The sequence below is a fragment of the Centrocercus urophasianus genome, unplaced genomic scaffold, assembly GCF_019232065.1.
Source record: "Centrocercus urophasianus isolate 14NV4802_14NV808 unplaced genomic scaffold, USGS_Curo_1.0 seq_7, whole genome shotgun sequence".
NCBI lineage: Eukaryota > Metazoa > Chordata > Aves > Galliformes > Phasianidae > Centrocercus > Centrocercus urophasianus.
Window position 1 is genome coordinate 5,084,435 of NW_024885310.1, and position 22,567 is coordinate 5,107,001.

The window sequence follows — 22,567 nt, forward strand, 5'->3', positions numbered from 1 at the left end:
GTTGGATGTCAGGGGGAAGTTCTTTGCTATGAGAGTGGTGAGGTGCTGGAACAGCTGCCCAGAGAGGCTGTGATGCCCCGTCCATCCCTGGAGGCGATCAAGGCCAGGTTGGATGGGGCCCTGGGCAGCCTGGGCTGCTGTGAAATGTGGAGGTTGGTGGCCCTGCGTGTGGCAGATGGGTTGGAGATTCATGATCCTTGAGGTCCCTTCCAACCCTGGCCATTCTGTGATTAAAACCTCCTGCCTACCAGTGGAATACATATGCTATCCTGAACACTACTACAAGGTCTTCACCAATGCCCTGAAATAAGTGTCTGAAGATGTGCTTTTTAATGGTCACTGGTCTTCCTCATATGTTCAGATTATCAACTGACAATAGCAGTCTCCCTCTTGTGTACGTGGTTCACTTGTGGCTTCTAGAAGGCTAAAGCTGAAGGCAGGAAACTATATGGTCTTCCCCAGTCATACCTAAATTTGCAGTGGAAAAGATTTTTCCTGCCATTAATCCTCACAGATGTTGGGAGTTGTTCCACAGATGGTCATCAAGAAGAAATTTACACTTATGTGGTGTCTTCCCTGTTTCTCTCCAGAACACAAACCATGCAGTTACTCCTTCATTTTAAGAACAAGTTTGTTCATCTCAAATAATTCGTTTGGAGTACCTTTTAAGCACTCCTGGGAGATCACACATTACTACCATTTCAGAATCAGAAGATTTACTACTACAGAATTACTACCAATTCAGAGATCAGAATGAGAGCCGAGTAACTTAAATATTTGCGCCATGCTTTGTACGCCTGCAAATGTAAATGTTCACAATTAAACAAAACTCTCAGGATATTGCTCCAAAAGAAGCAGCCGAAATAAATCTGTTTATTTGATTTGTAACCTCAGTAATGTTTACTTTTTTGTCCCGAGTCCATCCATAATGTAAGCGTGCCCAAATAATGTATAATGTGAAAGAGAAGCTATTCTACGCTACTTCTCTTTCCACACCACCAGGTACTTCAGGTTCTTAATACTTCTACTGTTACGCCTATTAGACTTCAGAAATATTTGGCAAACAGTCTATTATAATTTTTAAGAAATTGAATTTTAAACTCAGCATACGCAATCATTTAAATACTAATACAGTTAATACAAAATTATAACCGTGTTAGCATTTAACTCCTGCTCTTTTCAAAAACGAAAAACATTAGGACAGTCAACACCAACTGAAAAAAAATAGTAACCTGTAAAAAACTTGCCAAAGGGAATCACTACAGACAATCATGAGCACTCCAAGGGTGGGAAAAAATAGCTTGCTACATATACTAAAACATTTTCGCTGCTATGTTGTCTAATTTCTGTAGTTGATCATGAATGGAAGAAAGCTGAGAGCAAAAACACTCTGCAAGTGCCTTTTAAATAGTAAAATATACCCTATTTATATATGCAAACACTTTTTCAGATGCAACACAGTACTACTTTTCCAGTAGAAGTTTTCCCCCTCCAGTGAGTAACATGAAATGCTTTAGAGAATATGAATGAAAAGCAACAACTGTCCTTTCCAAGTACAATGGACTATGAAGACTGCATTTCTTCTCAAAGATAAGGTGGCTGCTAACCTTGCCAATGAAGGTCACTTTTTTTAACCTGTCGTGTTCATCTAAATTTCAGCATACAGTACTTTCTAACATGCAGAAATTTCTGACAGGTCAGTCTATTATGTCAGCACTTTCTGACACTGCAGAATAACTACTACATTTATACCACTGTCTAAAATTACTACTTTTTTTTATACACCAAAATCGGGGAAGAAATACACTATGGTTCTACTGTTTTTTTGTTTGTTTGTGGTTATAAAATCAGCTGGTGCACCTATCAAAGCTGGTGAAACAAAATTCATCCCAGGGGGGAACAAGCATGTTTCAGCCACAGGTTTTTGTGAAGAACAAACAGCCAGACTGGTGATACAGACAACTAAGATATTGCTTGCCAGGGGCAATGGTGAAGTAATGCACATTTGCTGCCTTAACCACGTCCCCATTTCTGTCAGTGTCTTTAATCTTCTGCTACATTGAAAAGACAAAAAGTAGAAAGGGAAAAGCAAGTTTCAGTCCCTTTCTTATGCGGCAGAAGTGGCAAAAGATCCTGTGGCTATAAATGGCACTGCTAAATCACCAGGTTAAAAGCCATTAAACAATTACCAGGAAAGACAGCAGAGGAAGGAGAGCTCCAGCCGAGCATGGGCATAAGTGTGCAAGAGTGGGTGGTATATGTCTTCTACTGACTGTGTACGTGCACCTTTCATGCCACAGCGTGATGCCCTACTGCCATCAGTTGTCACAGCCAAGCAAAGAAGTCATGCTTGCATTCCTTACGATGCTCCAAAGTTGCTAATTTCTAATCAATGCTTTCAAGTCTCCCCAGGTGCTTTCTAACAAGAGTCAAAGAAAGAGTTTAACAACCCTGGACATTCATTCATGTAAGACAAGCATTATAACTGAAAATAAAAACACATCTTAAACTCCAAGTGACTTCACAAATGTGAATATAAACAGAAACAAAGAGGATAAGAGTTGCCAGAAAGTGAACATGCTGAATAAAGAGCCAGCTCCCCTCTGAGCTGCTCCACTTCAGTCTGGGTTCAAGTAGAGACCTTCTGCAAGTAGCCTGTGTTCTGTTCAGTATATAAACTTCCATAAAGAAGACAGGTATATTTCTAATATATTAAATAAGAAAATCCTCTTAGTGCTGCCTGTGGGAGGTAACAAGATTTTGCAGATGATTTCCAGACTTTTGCTGGTTTTCCACATTATACATGAATCCAACACGGATGTACTTCTTTTTCCCAGGTTATTATCCCAGGTTAATAAAACTTCTGACTGTAATTAGTAGTTATAGTTCCTGTGGATGGGAGATATTCCTCTATCATTTCCTTTCTCATTCTTGGCGTAGCTCAAAATTGAAGTCAACACCACAAGAGCCAATCTTATCACTTTCAAAAAGAAATAAAAATATCATCTATTAATTCTGAGACCTCTTTGCTTTCAAAGTTACGTGGCTTGGGGGGTTTTGGTTTTTATTCTCAAAACCTACAATACTCTGTAATAACTGTATTACTGGTTTATTATTACATATTAGAGAATTTTCCCTACGTAGGAAAAAAATAATCATTCATTTTGGCAATAAGACATGAACATTTCACTAGCTTATAATGTGAGCTTTAAAACAAAGCTTATATTATAAAAAGCATATTCTGCATCAAGAAATCCCTCAATCATCTTATACTTATGGCAAAAGGAAACATCCTTTAAGAAAATACGGATCAAGCTTCAGTATATGAGAAAATTATCAATTTAATCATAAAGGTATTCTAATCTCTGACCTTTAAAGTCAAACAGAACAGAGAGTATTATAAATTATTAGGAAAAGTAGTATGCATTTCAGAGACCCTACTTATAGTGTGAAATATGAAAAACCTTATTTGTATACATTACTCTCAGATGAGATGCCAAAACAGTAAAGATATTAAGTACAACCCATATCTGAGGTTTGATGATGACCATCAATATAAGTGAATATGCTCTTTCTTACTTTCCTTCACAGTTTATTTCTTTTCTAATGTCATAATCACAGATATTTCCACAAGTGTTCATATAACAGCTCATAACGCTACATAAAGAGTAGGAAAGGATGTTGGATAGGTTACAAGTAGGATACAGGGAAAGCAGTACAAAGGGTAGTGATTGATCTCTTGCTTCCTTACCAACGAAACATCTTGTGAGACGGGGAGAATAAAATATGATATGAGAAGTTAAAAAGGATTGTTTGTAATATTAACACAGACTTTAAATTCACATCCATCCAAAACAACTTATTCCATGTCTTGGCGTCATTATTTTTTAGGAAGATCTTTAGGTGATCCTCAGAGCAAAAGTAACATTACAGTCTTACCTAAATGGTCACAAGGTACTTATTTTTCCAAGTACAGAATTTATGAACATTTCCTACTGAGTATCAAACAAAAACAGACTATGTAAAGGGATTTTAAAGTTAAGAAACACTAGGAAAAATAAATAATTAATTGTTTTCTGCTTTATCATTCTGAATGCCAGCATAATGAGAACAATGAGCAATTCCTTACGGTGAAAACAAAAAGAGGGACCAGAACCCAGTAAAGAAAGTAGCATTTAGCACCCTGCCCTGGCACTGTTTTTGTGGCTTATCAGGAAAGAATGGACAACCTGAACAAGAAATTGTGTTTAAAAAACAAAAACTGAGGAATGTTAGCATCAGATTCAGATGAAGAAATTAAGTGGCTAGATTCATAAAACAGATTAAGTACTCAGGCAGTAAAGGAGGATCTCAATTTTAACATAAAATTCATTTTCCTGCATTGTAATCTCGCACTGTCAGAAATCTATTTTATCTCTTATCTTAGTATGATAAAATAATGGTCACTTTACTGAATCTAATAAAGTAACACATCTGTTTTTCCGTGAGAGGTGAAGTCTGGCTGTTGCAGTGGCAAATTTAAGTGTCTTGCAATTATTTTCCCCATCAACAGACTTCCCATACAAGTGCAGACTTTCAAGGTCTGTAATTATAATTTGAGCCTGCTAATGTGAATGCTGGGTGTATGAAAAGAATGGTTTCTTCTCCTCAAGAGCAATGGAAAAATAAGGAAAGATTCTCTTCATTTGTTGAACCTATAAAGATTCTTAAACAAAACCCATGATTATCAACATTATTTTCTTTTTCATAATAAACTAACAAAGGTATAATTTTGCTCATGCCAATGGTAAGTGACAGATTCTGACGTGAATTCATCCAGGACTGCTGAATCCACATAAATGCACACTGGTAAGCCCAATATTCACCTTTTCCAATCTCCAATAAAATGTAAAATGGAACAAAATACTCTACTGCACAAGTTCATCCATAAATAAGTATAAGATATATGAGATAAAGATATCTCACCAATGAAACCTGGCAAAGTGCTGGAAAGTATTCGTTTTACAGTGATGAGCCATAGCATAAATAAAGAACAAAACAAACCTTGTAACTGAAGCTGATGTTGATTCTACACAAAAAGAAACTGGGGTGAGCCAGTCTAGCTAAGAAAGAAGCCGTTTTACTCCTAACTGTATTGAGCATCGTTGCATGATGCCAGAAGAATATAGCTTTAATTTGCTATGCATTCACCTAGCAACAAAACTGATCATTCAACTATTTATACTAGAAAAAAAAACACAATGTGTGAACAGGATATATTCAGAAGACTGTATCAAATCATCATGTAAACTGCACTCACAAAGTCATTTCAATATACTTGTCACAGGCAAACTTCAATATACATTTCCAATTTGTTTAGTATACTGCACAAAACATCACATTAACAATTTATGCACCTTCTGTGTAAGCCATAAGAGCAACCTCAGAAAAATAATGATTGCGATCAGATGTTTAACTACAATAGTTTCAACTGCTTTTCTTCTCCTAAATGAAAATAAAACCAAAATTCCCACAAGTTGAGCATTTCAATCACCTGGACTTGCAATAAGCACATAGCCTTCAAGGATCATTAAGATTAACCAGTACCTGCATATGCAGTTCCAGACAGAAGCGCAATAAAATCACATCAACTTTAACTTAGCTTAGGAATAACATTAGTTGTCATTGTGACCTACAGGCTACAAAACGTTGAGCTGAAGATTAAGACATCCATGTTGTTCATGCATTTCTGAAAGTGAAGGAAATCTAAACACCTTGCAGCTCTGTTAGTGAAGGCTTACAGAGATGAAATCATAAGGCAGATCCTGCCTAACCAATCTGGTGGCCTTCCATGATGGGGTGATGGCTTTGATGAACAGGGGAAGGGTGATGGATGTCATTTACCTGCACTTCTGCAAAGCCTTTTGACGTGGTCCCTCACCACACCCTTCTCTCTAAATTGGAAAGGTGTGGATTTGAAGGATGGACTGTTGGATGGCTAAGGAATAGGTTGGCTGGACACAGGCAAAGGGTTGTGATCAATGGTTCTGTGTCAGGGTGCAGGCCGGTCGCAAGCGGTGTCCCTCAGGTCTTGGCACCAGCGCTCCTCAGCATCTTCATCACTGACAGACAATGGCATCGAGTGCACCCTCAGCAAGTGTGCATATGGCACCAAGCTGAGCCCCATCTGGAGTACTTCGTCCAGGTCTGAGGCCCCTAGCACAGCAAGGACATGGAGCTCTTGGAGTGGGTCCAGAGGAGAACCACTAAGATGATCAGAGGGCTGGAGCAGCTCTCCTATGAGTAAAGGTTGGGGGAACTGGGCTTGTTTGGCTTGGAAAAGAGAAGGCTCCAGGGAGACCTCATTGTGGCCTTCCAATACTTTAAGGGAGCATATAGATGGAGGGGGAACAGCTGTTCACAAGGGTGGATAGTGATAGGACAAGAGGGAATGGTTTTAAACTGAGACAGAGGAGGTTTAGATTTTAGATATTAGGAGGAAGTTTTTCCACCCAGAGGGTGGTGAGGCACTGTAACAGGTTGCCCAAAAAGGTTGTGGATGCCCCATCCTTGGAGGGGTTCAAGGCCAGGCTGGATGTGGCTCTGGGCAGCCTGGTCTGCTGGTTGGAGACCCTGCACATAGCAGGGGTTGAAAGCAGATGATCACTGTGGTCCTTTCCAACCCAGGCCATTCTACGATTCTATCATTCTATGGAATCATGCCCTTGTGGGAGACTGATGATAAGCTTACAAGTCACCTACACTGCATCTAAGTGTCCAGCAGAAAACTCAAGCAGCCTGAGAGGATGGAGAAGCATTGAAGAAAACCTAGCATCAACTGCAAATATCAAGATTTGTAATCAAATTATGTAAGTACTACTATTATAAAATACTGCAGTAAGAGAAGATTTGTCAGAAAGAATTGCCCATGCAGAGCTGAAGACAAGTATTACCCTGAGCAGGGGTGATTAAATAAAACAGAAATATATCCCACTGTTTCATGTTTAACAAATTCTGCCCATTTAGATGGCTTTAGATATTATTAGTTAAACGATTTATAGAAATTAAATTTGTTCACAGGGCTCTTGAAGTTTAAAAGGAATAAAGAACAATACAAAAAATCATACTCTTCAAAGAGAAGCATTCAGCACAGCCACAGAAGTGGCTACATTGTTGCTCTTCTATATCTTGCAATATTGGAAGATACACTGCCTTCCTGCTCTAATGACAACCTCCAAAAACACTTATGACAGAGAAAAAAACTAGAAAAAACAACATATTGATACCAATATTCACTTCAGTGAATGGGCTTCTGAAAAAGCTACACAGCAGCATTTGATAAATTGAGGAATCACTCTATTAAAGAGGAAAGGCTAGGATCTTCATAAAATTGCAATGGAAAATTCATTATTCAGAGTGGTTCTCTGTATTCCTTACAATAAAATAAATTCTGTTGTATCAAGTGTATTCTGTTGTATCAACTAATAAAATTATCTTATTTTGACTTCTATAATTTCTTTGTTCATCAGCATCAATTGCACTACAGGCTCCTGCTGTTTATTGTCCTGGTCGATTTTAAGCCCTTGGGTGACTTGTTAGCAAATGATTTGGAAATAAAAAGTGACGCAAAATGCCGTGTAAATCCTTATTAATCATTAACTCACTCTACCTTCAAGCCACCTGCAGTTCCTCTTAAAGTTGATTACGAGATAGAAAGACGTCACAAAACCAACACACTGAGAACATTCTGGTTCTAGTTAAAGGGTGTACATTTTTTCATGTAAAGCTCTATTGAAATTGCCATTCAAGCTTAAAATATTCCAGGAGTTTGACCAAGCCATTTTTAGAGATGTGTTAAATCCAATCCACGCTGTGACTGATGTGAGCACTGCAACAACACAAAATATCTTATGGATTTTTTTTTAAATCCAAAACTGAAAAAATAAATTAGCTTTACAACTGCCTCCCTCTCATCCTGAACGTGGTTGACTAAGGTTATGAACTAAACCAAAGAAGGTCTACTTTTCTTCTTTAACTCATGTAAGTCTACAAATAGCCCACGTTTACTTGTACGGTGAACTTTCCAAAACAACATGCTACTTGAATGAGGAGCTTTACTTTCTAGTATTGTAATGCTTACCAAGAAGCACTGAACCACAATTCTTTTTCTCTGAACCTTACATTAGGTAGTAAAGAAATAAAAGGAAAAAATTCCATAGTCCAATGTCAGCTATAATAAGTTGAAGACTCACTGTTGTGTTAAAGCAAACAAAGACACAGCTGACTTTAACTAATCTTAATAAATTTTAGAAATTGATGCTAAAAGGAGGTCGCAGAGTTTCTCCTCAGCAATAGCTTTTAAAGACAAAAACATAAACATCAGATTTTTTTTCAAGGCAGTTTAAACTTTTCAGTTTTTAGTATCAGAAATTAAATCCATTTTATTAGTGAAAATTCATTTTTCACTAATAAACTCTTTTCATGCAATTTATCAGAAATGGTCAACCATGTATTTGTCAGGAAACGGTCTGCTTAATCAATTCCGTTGTTTTCTATATGAGAAAAGGGGAAAAAAAAATACAACTAAGGCAGGACAGAAGTACATGATAATCATGCAAAGACTATATGCTTACGTACTGCAAATGCAGTGGGGCAGTTTTTCCATAGCATCAAGACCAATACCTGTAGTAACCTATACCACACTGATATTAATAAAGATTAGCAATTGTTACAAAAAAAAAAAAAAAAAAAAAAAGAGGCTTGAGCTGAATTGCATTAAGCAGGAATAAAAAACACCTAAGTTTGGCTGACGTTGAGTCTAGGAAGGGTGCAGAGGAGGTCTGGAAAAAGGCAGAATTGATCAAGTAATAAATGTTACAGGAAAAGACTGGAGCAGTAAAAATCTTTGCACAAGTATTTACCAGAAAAATCTGTTGGAAATACTAGGAGGGAAAGATGCTAACATAACCCTATGGAAAGGTCATACAGAACAGCTCTGGACGTGCAGAAAGATAAGGGATTGATGACACGTATTTGAGAGCATTGAGAGAGCTGGTTGATAGTATGACAAAGCTGCTCTATCTGCTTGAAGAGACTGTGAAATCAGGTCACTGATAATTTGAAAAGTGTCACGACAGCTTAAAAATAATAATTTCTAAGAAATCACAAAGGATTGTCCAGAGATCTGCAGATTGGCCAGACTCACCTAAGGCACTGGGGAAATTATACAGCAAGTCCTTCTGGAAACCATTTTCAGGCGTGTAAGGAACGTGATGAGAGAAGCAAAAAGATTTTTTTGAAGGCAAAATACTCCTGATCTGTTTTTTTTTTTTTTGTTTGTTTGTTTTTTAAAGACATAACAGATCACAGAACCATAAAGGCTTGGGCTAGAAAGGACCTCAAAGATCTTTTAGTTCAAACTCCCCTACCATAGACAGGTTTGCCACCCACTAGATCAGATCACCCAGGAACCCATCCAGCCTGGTCTTAAATGCCTTCATCCACAGCCTCTCTGTGCAGCCTTTGCCAGTGCCTCACCACCCTCTGAGTGAAGAATTTCTTCCTATTATCTAACCTTAACCTCCTATCTCCAATTTAAATCCATTCCTCCTTGTTCTATCGCTACCTACTGCACAAAAAGTCGGTCCTCCTCCTGCTTATAAACTCCTTCCAAGTTGGAAGACCTCAATGAGATCTCCCCAGATCCTTCCCCAAGCTACACAACCTCACCTCCCTGAACTTTTCACCACAGGTGAAGTGCTCCAGTCCTCTGATTGATATCTATATAACTGATTCACTAAAAAATGCAAAGCTTACAATAAACAAAAAATACTGTAATGAAAGCAGTAATCTTATAGACAAAGAACATTACTCTTTGAGGCAACTGGACCATAGCTAGCACTAAGTTTCAGTTATCCTCTCCAACAAATAAGAGATATGAAGTAGATGTTAATACATCTGTTGATTCCTCTTCCTATAATATGACCTGAAAGGCACAAACTGGGCATATAGACAAAAAGCAGGATACAAAGGTTATTGGTACAGTAGAAGACATGGGAGTTACGTCTGGAAATCTGGAGAGAAAAAACAACTTATTGTCAGAGGGAAGGGTATGCCTGGTCTGCCAGGGGAATAGCCTGGTCAAAGACAAATGCAAAGTCCTACACTTTGAAAGGGAGAACTACTGCTACACACACCAGGTTTGAAAGAAGGAGTGCTTAGGTGGCAGCTCTTCAGAAAAGGACATAGGGCTTTGATAGACAGCAATATAAACATGGGTAAGAAGTGAATCCTTGTAAAATTAACAACTCGCTTCATACTGGGCTGTATAGGCAGGCTAAAGCAAACAGTTATTTCCTTCTCCATACTCAGTACTTGTGGAGGCCACATCTGGAATGCAGAGTATGGTACTATGCTCCTAGACGAAAGAGAAAAGTAGGACAGAGCCCAAAGGCCACAAAGATGGGTAAGCCCTGACCCATGTGAGAAAGGAACTTAGTTTAGCTAATGTAGAAAAGGGAAGCCTAAAGGGGGTTGTCTAAATGCAATCTTAAGAAGTTGCTCTTCATATTCTCAGGCCTGCATCCTTGATGCTTCCCTCTAAAGAAACTGAGTTCTCCTGAAGTGCAAAGTTCCACCAAGTGACAGAACATGTTTGTTTGGTCTTGCTGGCTGGAAAAGGAACAAGCTGCACATCCTAAATCTGTTGTGATATTCTTCTTTCTCCTGCAGAAAGTTAAAAGGCGCTAGTATAATTTTGTATATTTTTTGCATTAAACGTTACTCAAAATTACTAAAGATCCTTCCTTAATATTGTTACTCCTCAAGTGCTAAGACCCTCTTCATTTGACAAAGGCAAAATACGTTCTCTCCTGCTCCATTCTGGTAGGTCACACATCGCTCCACCTAACTGAGACGGTGTGGAGTAAAAATTAATTCTGACACTCAGGTAACAAAGCGAGATTTTCATCTTAACTTCAACAGTGAATTACCGTTCATCTGGAGTGGCTTTTAGTCATGAATGAGATGAAGGATCATAGAATGGCCTGGGTTGAAAAAGACCACACTGATCATGAGTTACTACCTCAAAATGCAGAATACATAACGTGCAGCACATTTTAGGAAGGGGTGGGAACAGATAATGGGAAAATAGATTAGGTCTTCCCCAATAGAGTTTTTAATGACCGCTCCACCGTTTCGCAGGAAACAGTTTTCTTGTTGACTGCAGGTTTTCAGATCCCCATGTATCCACTGGAATTAAAACAGCACTGCAGGCTTTCCCAGAAGCAGAAATACAAAATTTTAGGAAAAGGGAGTGCTTCTCATTCTCTTCTTTCCATCCCCAGGCTGCTTCAAACCAAGTGAAGATGATGGAAGGCGAGCACTGATCACCTTACAGATGAATAGCTAATTATCAGAAAGAATTTAGTTCTCTTTTCCTGAACTCAAATTTAAATATCTACATTTCAGAAGCCTCCAAGCTTCTTGTGGTCAATAGAATACTGTATTACTAATATTATTTGCTATACAAGTAGCTTCAGCTGTTGGGACATGACATTTTTAGTATTTCTGACAAATCTGTATGCCTAAAAATCCGTGTGACATTACCAGTCAACACTGGACTCAAACATTCATAACATACAGTGGTGACAAGGCCACAGGTAACTTGCACTCATGTTATGTTTTCTCCCCCAAAGACTTTAACAGAAGAAAGCAATTAAATATCTGATTTTACTTTTGGACTCTTGGATATTCTGCACAACACTTGGTGCAGCTGAGTCACAAAGGCTATAATCAAATTAAAATGCAAATGATGTTTATTATTATGACAAGAAAAAATATAATTACGTAGTCAATCTCAGAAGTAATTCATTTTTACAGTCTATGTCACTTACACACATGATCCTAGTAAGAATAAGTTTTTCAAGTACAATGACTCAGAAATAATTCCAAGACGTAATAACTTCCCACACGTACTTCATACTTAGTTAACTGCAGAGCTCAACACTGATACAAAAATGTGTTAAATATTTTCATTTAGCTATGCTTTCCTTTTTCGTTATTAAATTTTAAGACATAAAATCATGAATCTCTGTCAGATTATTTTGTTACTTAATAATTGACATGTTTAGCTTAAATACTTAGAGAAAGCCAAGAGCAATTAAAAAGCGACAAGCACGCTTATCTCCTTACATTCATATCATCCTCAGCTTCATAAGAAAATGCTGGAATCTTCTACACTAAAAAACTACAAACTATATACCAACAAAGTATAGTTCTGCATGTGTTGCCTGACACAAAAAGCAGTATTTCCCTAGTTGGTCTTCTAGTTTTGTATAGGCTGCCTCAACAATTCCTATTATAAATAGGAATAAATCCAAACAAATTACACAGCTCTTGACAATTAGCAAGCTAACATACTGCTGCTGACAAATATGAAGATATCATCCTTTCAATGCCGATGTAAAGACCTGTAGATAACCAGCTACCAGGTGCACAAAACTTCAGATCAGACACTACGTTCAATTCCCTTATCATCTGTCTCTCTTTCGCTGTTATCAAAATAATTACTTTAATTAAAAGCTAACAGAATACTCATCCCATCAGTTGGGTTTGTGAGAAAATACTTTAATAAACACCAAACTGGCTTGCTACTCTGAAGAAAATATGACTAATACAGAATTGTTCAAATAAAGTGCTTTAGATGTTTATTAAAAATGCTTTTCAGTATATTGTATATACAATATGTCAAAATGTTGACAAATAGAGGTTTTGTTCAACAAACAAAATATTTTACAGACACACATTACAAAAGTAACATAAAGATATCCTGTATCTTTTAACATCAATCACAAACCCTCTTATCAAAACCAAGAAGATGGAAAACTGGTTGAACTGAAAAGTCAGAGTCTTCTTTATGGACCACGTAAGCTCAAAACATATTTCAGCATCATAATGATTTACTTTATTTTAAAAAAGTGGGGGGGTGGGAAAGACATTTGTTGCTCTCAGGAAAAAAACTAAAACCCAAATTAAGCTGCACAGAAGTGTCCTCAGAAGCACTCTGTATGTAAAAGCAGTGGCATTAAACTTTAAAAATGTTCCGAGCCATTTTAAATCACACTGATATAAATGAATTAAGAGGAACAATCTAATGGATGTCTGAAACTATTGCTGTCTAAAGTAACACGTGGCATTGTACTCCATATGAAGTCAAGCTAGCAGATACATTTGATGTCTTTAAAAAAAACTAAAGATCTGTTTTTTTTTACTGGAAAGAAATTCACACCACCCACACCCAGCTCAGTGTCCTTAAACCAATACACCCCTGTCTATATGGCTTTGTTTTGTTGTTTTTATCCCCCAGAAGAGTCTTACCCCTCCTAACTTAAGAGATAAAGATCCCTCTGAAGGGATCCCTCTGGAGGGAATCACTCAGGTTGAAAAAGGCCTTAAAGATCATGGAGTCCAACCACACCCTTAGCACACTACCCTAACTAACAACCCAGCACTAAATCCTGTCCCTGAGCACCACATCCAAACGGTTTTTAAACAGACCCAGGGATGGTGACTCAACCACCTCCCTGGGCAGCCTATTGCAGTGCTTAAAAACCCTTTCCGTAAGGAATTTTTTTCCTGATATCCAACCTAAATCTCCCCTGGCACAACTTGAGGCCATTTCCCCTCATCTTGTCACCTGTCACCAGTGAGAAGAGACCAGCCCGCTCTCACTGTAAGCACCTTTCAGGTATTGGAAGAGAGCAGTAAGGTCTGCCCTCAGCCTCCTTTTCCCAGACTGAACAGCCCCAGTTCCTTCAGTCCCCCCTTGCAGGGCATATTCTCCCAGCCTTTTTACATTATTCCTGGAAGCACCAAACAAATTTTGATGGAAAAAAACTGACATTCTGCAGTATGTTTCTTGATTGTCATTTGTGGTCAAAAAGCTGTAGTTCCTCAGGCAAGAAGTACAGGCTGCTTAGCCTATGCTTGCACTGTCTAAATACATTTCTGTTTCTCCCAAGACTACTCAGATTAAATAAAGTAGCATCAACTTGTTTTCCTAAATCAAGAAGATATAAAGGGGCTGTCTTCACTTATTTGACTGGAAATCACAAAGTCTAGCCCTGGCACATCAGATATCACATATGAAAGACAGAATTCCAAATTTATTCTAAGACAATGAGAATGATCCCAATAATATAATCATCAGATAATTTTGCCAGCCTATGAGAAATAAACAAATTGTACAAAAAAGCCTAAAAAAAAAAATCTAGCAAATAGAATGAGTTGCATAGACTGAATGTTACCCGATAATTCTCCAAATGTTCCTGTTGCAGAACGTAAGCTTCAGTGGAAATATTAACATAACTGCAGGCCTCAAAACAAGTGTCATCTTGCATAGAGCAGCAGCATTTGGGAATAGCGACGTTTAAGATGCCTTATTCCTTCAAGATGTAAACAGTGCAAATAAGGATTTCTCTTTTATATAACCAGTGTATGAAATTTAAACTCATGCGGCCTGTAGCCATCCCACCTCAATGCAGGAGCTAGACAGATCTTGCAAGTTAACTAGGAGTCAGATCAGGACAGTATTTGGTTGCAACTGAGGCAGACAAAATTGGAGCTCTGAAGCGATTTTGATAAATTTGTAGAGTTTAAACACAGCAGATAGAGAGCTTTTCCTTGTCATTCAGTAATAAAATCCTAGTGTGACACACTGCTAAAAGAATTCTGCCATGTAGAGATATGAGATGTTGGTACATTCACCAATCCTTAACATCCTACACCTTGAGCACAAAAAAATTCTGCTCCAGCCTCCCAAACATACATATCAACCATTTCAGTTAATTTCAAATGCAATCTTTCCCGTGCTCCTTGACTTCATAAGAAAGAACTGTTTTCTGGCTTCACATTCACAAAATACTTAAGTCCCACTATTGCAACTAAACCCCTAAGACCCGCACTGCAATATGGGCATATAGAATAAATAAGTAAACTAATAAAAATTAAAAACCACCGTTTAAGACCCCGTTTGGGTTTTCCCATATGGATGCAGAGTGGCAATTCACAGTGTCTCACATGTAACCACTCTAAGTTGCAATCTATCAGTCCATCTCTACCTCTTCTGAGGAAGAAGATAAATATACTGGAAGCTGAATCTAGCAAAACAGCCACAATAGAAGACCACCACTTCAAAAGTATGCTTACTACAGCCTGCTGGACAAGGACATGTTCCAGAAGAACAAGCACCTAAAGATCCTTCAACTACATTAGCCTATTCTGGAACAATTTTCCATTATATCAGACAACTCACAAACTTCTTTTCCTTTACGATCTCAATGCCCTCCGTAAAAACAGTAAACTGGTAGTTTTGTTTCTTAAAGACCATGTATAAATACACTTCCAACTGAGTAAAGACAAAAACATCACTGAAATTGCAGGGTGAAGATATTAAGATATTCAGATAAATGCTTGCATCCAACTCATTCCACCTTTGCAAGCTACAAGTTGACATCATCTTGTCTGTTAAACCAGTACAAACAAAAAGATTTTTTGCCTTTCTTGTGTTACTACACAAAATAAATAGGTACATATGATCTCATATGTATTCATACAAGTTTCTCAAACAAATTCACTTTTTTTTTCTTGAGCCTATCAGCAAGCTGTAAATAAGCTGGGCATGGCTGAGCATTCCCCAGCCTTGTCTCTTCTTCTCAGACTGTGAGAAAAAGTCCTTACATGCTCTACGCTGCACTTCATCTCTATAAAAACACATTTAACAGATCTTTTTACCCTTGCAGGAAAAATACTAAAATAAATGTTATATCGTATGTATTTTCTACGATGTTTTGCGATATAATTTGGATTTCCCATCTTTTTGCTCGTTTCTCAGTGGGTGCTCTTAACAACAGTTGATGTTAAGTGGGGACAGTGGTGTGGGCTCAGTCTGCGTTTACATTCATGATGTTATTCTAACATACAATTTCAGATATAAGTAGTCACAAGTTTTACAAACTCTTTACATTCACAGCAAACAAGAAATTATTCAACTGAGAGACTGATTAGGAATATAGTCCTGGTGAAGAAACATTGGCATTTGTTCCCATTATCTCTTGATTTAGCCAGGAAATACCAACAAAATGTTAATAAACTGGTCTTATCATTGCACTGCGTGTTAGTCACTCCATTTCAGCTCCCTGATCTAAGATCCCTAATGAAGACAATAAACTTGTCTTTCACAATTCCTTGGCAGAGATATATTGTTGTTCACTGGGAGTATATGACTGCAATAGCAATTTAGAATATTAACATAGGAATGTTAGCTAAATCAAGAAAACAAGTAGCGTCTACCATATCAAGTTAACACTGTCAGTTATATAAGAACTTGGTGCTGAGCATAAAATACACACAAATAGTAATGAATGCTTAAAATCTAGACTGTGGTTTTCATGGAGCCATAAAAAATTTCCCCAAGATAAATTTGTGTACCAAAGCTGCCAGGAAAAGAGTTCCCCACTTCTCTTTTTCATTATCACTTACTATTGAGTATCGTGTACCCAAAAACAAAGCAATATTGTCCTTATTAAGCTTACAACGAACAGAACAGAGGATGGGCACATTAACTAATCTGTAGCACCAAGAGAGAAAAAAAAGAATTCCCTTCACAAGAAACTTCCCTTTCAGTCATGGAATCTCCTCCTTTTCTCAATTTTAGGGAATATTTACAGGAAGAAAGAAAACTTTTTTTCTATTAAAAAGAGAGATTCCACTACTTTGACTTCTTACATTAGTTTACTTTTATTTTTATCATGGTACAAGACAATACCACTTGGCCAGTTCTGGATGCAGGATGTGCAGTAACATTTTTCTACTAGCACTTTGGAAACAGAGATTATCTATCACCACAGCATGTACGTAATAAAACAATTCATGTGCTACCTAAATGATCAGACTGTTGCCTGTACTTGGTAAAGACTTTTCCAACCATACAGTGATTTAAAACAATCATAATGTCTGCAAGGAAACAAAAATTAAGCAGCACACACACTGAAGATTGACAAGCAGTGAAGTGACATTGGTAGTAAAATGCCTGTAACTGCTACATAAAAGATGACTGACACTGAAAGTGACACGGGTTTAAGAAAGCCCTAAAGAAAACACAAAGAACAAAAAGGGAAGAAAGCTACTTTTAAAATTAGACTGCTGCAGAATATTTATGCTGGAAGGTAACTTCGAAGTGGACCCAAATGTAAACCAAGAACTCCATGTATTGAAGGATCAGATTATAGGCATAAAAGCAAATAAAAAGTCTCTATCATTCTGAACCCTGGACGGCTTCAGCAATAAGAGACTAAATTTTTTTTCGTTATGCTTTTATAAGGAAATGTATATGGTTTTGTTAAAACAAGCCTTTTAGGGAATAAGCTAAATGGCGGAAAAGTACCATTCTAATACAAAGGGCTCTGTAGCTCTCTCAATGGCATTTTCCATTTCTTAGTTAAGACTTATGGTTTATCTCTATTGCTTTTGAGAGGCAGTAGGATGTTGACATACATGGACAATACTTTAGAAAGAATTAAAGCTACAGATAATTATTATAGTTATACCATAACAATGTCTGAGCAAAATAAAGACACCTTGGTAGCAAACTGTTAATTGTACTTTCCTGCATAACTTGCACTATGGTCAGAAGTTAAATAGTAGCCTATAAAAATAATGTGTAATGATAATAGCAACAACATGTTATAGAATCATAATTCGAAAGCACTTGAATGTACTGCAAATAAAAGTTCTGTTTTACCTAGAACTTACCACATTCTGGTTTACCCACCACACAGAAAATAGAAGCTGATGACTCTATCACCCTTGATCTGCAAACTTACTGTAACACTGAAAGTAAAACCCAGAAGCACCACAATCTCAAAACTGCTTTAGAACTACAGTAATTCCACACAGCGCTATCGGCTTGGGGCTGAGCAGCTCGACGGCTGTGAAGAAGAAAGTGAGCTGGGGGTGCTGGTTGATGCTTGGCTGAACGTGAGCCAGCAGTGTGCCCAGGTGGCCAAGAGGGCAAGGGCATCCTGGCCTGCATTAGAAATAGCGTGGCCAGCAGGAGCAGGGAGGTGATCATCCCTGGCAGTGCTCAAAAGGCCTGGATGAGGAGCTGCAAGATACAGTTTAGTGCTTGTGGTAGCAGTGGTGGTGGGAAGATGGTTGGATGATCTTGTGGGCCCTTCCCAACCTTGTGATTCTATGGTTCTATGAAAATGTACTATAGCTTCATTATATAAGGAATTGTATATGATCTGCCTCTACCTTGGGGGGCATGATTTCTTACAAAGAACATATTGTCTTTTCTGCATAGGTTTCTCATAGTTGAAAGCTTGTAATGATATTGGTTAATTGCTAGATTTCAGTCACCTCTCTAACCTCTCCCCTTCAGTGGGTGTGAAAGGGTTTACTCATAGTATACACTGTACTGGCTAAATTTTATCTTGTTCTCCTGGATTCTCAGCAGCAATTCCCAAGTTAGAGGCTTCCCCAGAAAGAACGTCGAAGGATTCCCACCCACACACTGAATATCTAACAGGCCCTGACCTATTTTCTCCTTATTAAAGCAGCACTGCATGCTTAAAAAAAAACAAAAGAAAAAATAAACAGAGAAGGTAAATGAATGCAACTATTGCAGTGGGAAATCTACCCTCATTGGATTTGAATTATGACAAAATCACTACCAAGAAGCAGAGATGCATTTAAAATACAAACATCAAATATATTTTTCCAGTATTCTGAGTCCGTGACTTACCACTTTTACTGCCTTTCAGCAAAGTACAAGGACTTCATTTATTAGTTATGAATTAGAAAAATCCCCTAATTTAGGGATAGTTAATTCTTCCAACCATATCTGTGGGCATATTTCTGCAATTTGAATTTCAATAATTTTGCAAATAAATGACAGAAAATGAAGCATATTAAGAAAAAAAAAAAAAAAAAGGAGAGATTCGACCAAGATTTGTGATGTTGCCTAGCCAGAGTTAGTAACAACTGATAACTCTGAATATTTATAGTTTCTTTACGGTATGATGCATTGTTGCAAAAGCCACAAGACTGAAGACCAACAGTGCAGTTGTTACACTGGAATATATTAACATCCTCAATTAAATGATGAAACAAGTATGACGTTCTGGTTTAAGTACAAACAAAATGGCAGCAGAAAATTTGGTTGATGTATGACTTTCAATTTGTCCAATGCACTCAATTTCTGACATAGTGAAAACCTGATTTTACCAGTTACAGTTGCATAACAGCCTTTTTTTTTCCTCTTAAGCTGTCATCTCCTAAGAAAGTGAAGCACTTTAGTAAGTCAAATAACCTCTCCCAAAACAGTGACATTAAACAGAGCTTAAAAACAACCCCAAATTAAACAACGTAGAAGTTTATACTTCTGCACTGCAGGGCTTCTGTTACATCCATGCTTGTGCTTCTTATAAAAGGGACAGCCCTATATTTCCCTCTGCTTGCAGCTGCATGCACTTATTAACATTTTTTTTTTTGATAGCACAGCTATTTCTGTGCCTGCCTGGTGAACCAAATGAGGGAACTGTATTAATTGACAGTAAACCTGAACAGATAAAGATTTCAGCTGGATGTATTCCTTGGTCATTGGTGCCAACAAAGATTTCAATTAATCCTCTCAGAAGAATTTTATCTGTTTCTAACACAATCCAGAAAATATTAAAAGGTTGAATTTTTTTAATTGTATGAGTAACAAAAGAAAATTGATTTATGAAAGCACTAAATCTTGTAACATGCTTCCAACCAATTTGTAAGCAGACCTTAACAGACTTTTATTTGTTAATAATATACTTATCACTCCTGTTCCCTTTTAACTCATTACACAACTGATGTCCCAGGGAAAGCAAATAAATAATAAGAACACATTCCAGATATGAACCTTCTCTATCTTAAGAGGGCTAACTTATTTGACAGCTATCATAAGAAAGATGTATTTACATTTTGAAAAATGACCCACCTCTTCTTTCCAGTGGGAAAAATGAAAGCTGATGGAAAACATGTAAGAACATAGCCCTGTCTAATAGCACACATTCAAGTGGCATGGAGTCATCTTGCAGTCATTAGGACTTCAACAACAGTTTAACATTCCCTTAAGAGTCCACTTCCTTCTAAGGATAACTTGCATCTCTGAAGGTGGATAACATTATGTCTGGAGCCCAAGTGACCAGGTTTATACAAGTTCACATATAAAAGCAGGAACTCAAAGAACTACTTAATTATATTGCCACAGTAAGTTATGTCAACTGCAATAATATATGGAATAGAGTGAATCCTGCAAATAGAAAATGAACAGTGCCAATCATTGGCAGAACAACAACCAGCACTTGTAAAATATCCTGATCTATCTGGAAAATAAATTTCCTTCTCACCAGGTTTGCACAGGATACTTGACTTCCAAGAACACAGTAAGTCAAGAGGACTGTTTAATATTATATGATTGTGTAGATGTTTCTGAACAGTTTTAGATGCAAGATTAGCTTAAATCCTTCAATTTCTCCAAGACCTCTAACAATGACACATGAAGAAAGGAATGCAGTGAAACCAGCTTCTTTTGGAAAAGGTGAGGAATACCTGCTGCACTGCTTGAATAGCATTGCTGTCTGTCCTAGAATATGATTAACAACCAAGTGTTTCTTTACCCACTGCTTTAATTTCACTACATATTGGAAAGATTTCCTTCTACATAAGGAAAATTCTTTTGAAATAAATACTTCTAAGTTTTCAGCACACCAGTAAGCATCCTCTCCTTTCCTTCCCTAAACTTTAGATTTAGTTCTTCTATATTATTTAATTTTCTATCTACATGTTTTCATTTCCTGGTGAAATGTAAACAACACCTAGCTCTTGATGAAAAGTACATTCATCTCTGCATGCTGCATACCTGTACACAAACATATTCATGCTCTGTGTTGTTTCTTGAACAAAATAAAGAAACAAGAGATTTGTATATAACAAAACAGCCCTTAGAAGTTAGCATTTAGCCTCTGATCATTTCACAAATTCAGTACTACTTAACAATAAAATTGAAGTGTGAGGTAAATGATCTGCACAAAGAAACAGTAGCTTATTAAATAGTTCAGTAGTATCTGAAGTCAATAAGACAGACATAATACCAAATTAAAATTTTTCCTGAAGAAAAATATTCACTGATCCATACTTAATTTACATTATTCCTTTTTTTTTTTTTGTGAGATATTTACCAGAAAGTATTTATTTTAGCAAGACTTTGCTATGAGGATAATCTGAAAGGAGGCAGAGCACTGGTTCTTTTGAAACAAATTATGTATTTAAAATTGGCTACTAGAAACATGCTTAAAATTTTCAGAGTACAAAATATGCATTTTAGTACAAAAACCTTAAGAAGACTTGCATGCAAACATTCACAAATGAACTGAACTGCATCTCTTTTATTAGGTATATACAGTATACAATGTAATGCCTACATAAAGGCATTGCAAAGTGTACATAAAAATTATGAAAACTTAGAACTGTGTAGGTAGTAACACAGCATCAACCATATTTAAGTCAGGAAAAGGCAACTTACGGGTAAGATTCTGAAAGCTGCTGAGCTATTTTGTAAGCCATGGGGTCCCTGTCCAGTGCATATATTGTAATGTTGCTGGCTTTCTCTAGAAGAGCTGTACTATGACCTCCGGCTCCAAACGTCATATCAAGGAAACGCTGAAATACAGAAGAGAACACCATTACCTCATAGCAAACCATAACAGATGGAAAGAAAATCCTGAACTGAAAGGGACCTGCAAGAATACTGAGTCCAATCCCTTGCTCCAGGCAGAACTACCCAAGCTCAAACCCTACATCTGACAGTGATGCCTAAACACTTGAACTCTGGCAGCTCGGCGCCATACCCACTGCTCTCTTCCTAACCCCCACTGGGCCACCTCCTGACAGCTCTGTGCCATTCCCTCGGGTCCTGTTGCTGTCACCACAGAGCAGAGCTCAGCGCTGCCCTTCGCTCCCTGTCCTGCATCCAAGTCACTGCTGAAAACATCAAAAGAGAACTAAGCCTAAAATGGAGCCCTGGAAAAGGCTGCCAGGGAGGTGACTGAGTCACTGCCTCTGGAGGCGTTCAAGAAATGTTTACATGTTGTACTAAGGGACATGGTTTAGGGGGAAGCATTAGTGGTAGGTGGACAGTTGGACTGGATAATCATGGATATATTTTCCAACCTTGGTGATTCCATTATATTTGCAATTCTGCACAAAATATAAAATCACTTCAGAATAAACGTTTGGATGACTTTGGACCCCCTATCCATAAAAGAACCATCATTTGGTCCAGTCAGTCGTAGATTCATTCTGAATTAAAGGAAAGCTGCTTGTTTCACTGCTTGATTCAACTTGTATTGAGCCATACGAAGATATTTAAGATGTAGGGCTATATGAAGTCGTCAGTACCATCTGCTTTGTAAGACCATCTAAAAGGAAGGCTGATGGATTGATGTATAAGTATTAAGAATGACAATATCGCAGTTTTACACCACAGATCAAA

General features: G+C 37.6%; 1 protein-coding gene across 6 annotated transcripts in view; it reads right to left on the reverse strand.

Moving 5' to 3' along the window:
* The window catches only part of METTL15 (methyltransferase like 15), a 92,869-nt gene that overhangs the window by 32,705 nt on the left and 37,597 nt on the right, over positions 1-22,567 (reverse strand). For all 6 annotated transcript variants that reach the window (XM_042837226.1, XM_042837223.1, XM_042837224.1 and 3 more), the window contains exon 3: positions 21,599-21,735. In XM_042837226.1, coding sequence (XP_042693160.1) covers positions 21,599-21,735 — 137 coding nt within the window. The remainder of the gene's footprint in view (positions 1-21,598; positions 21,736-22,567) is intronic.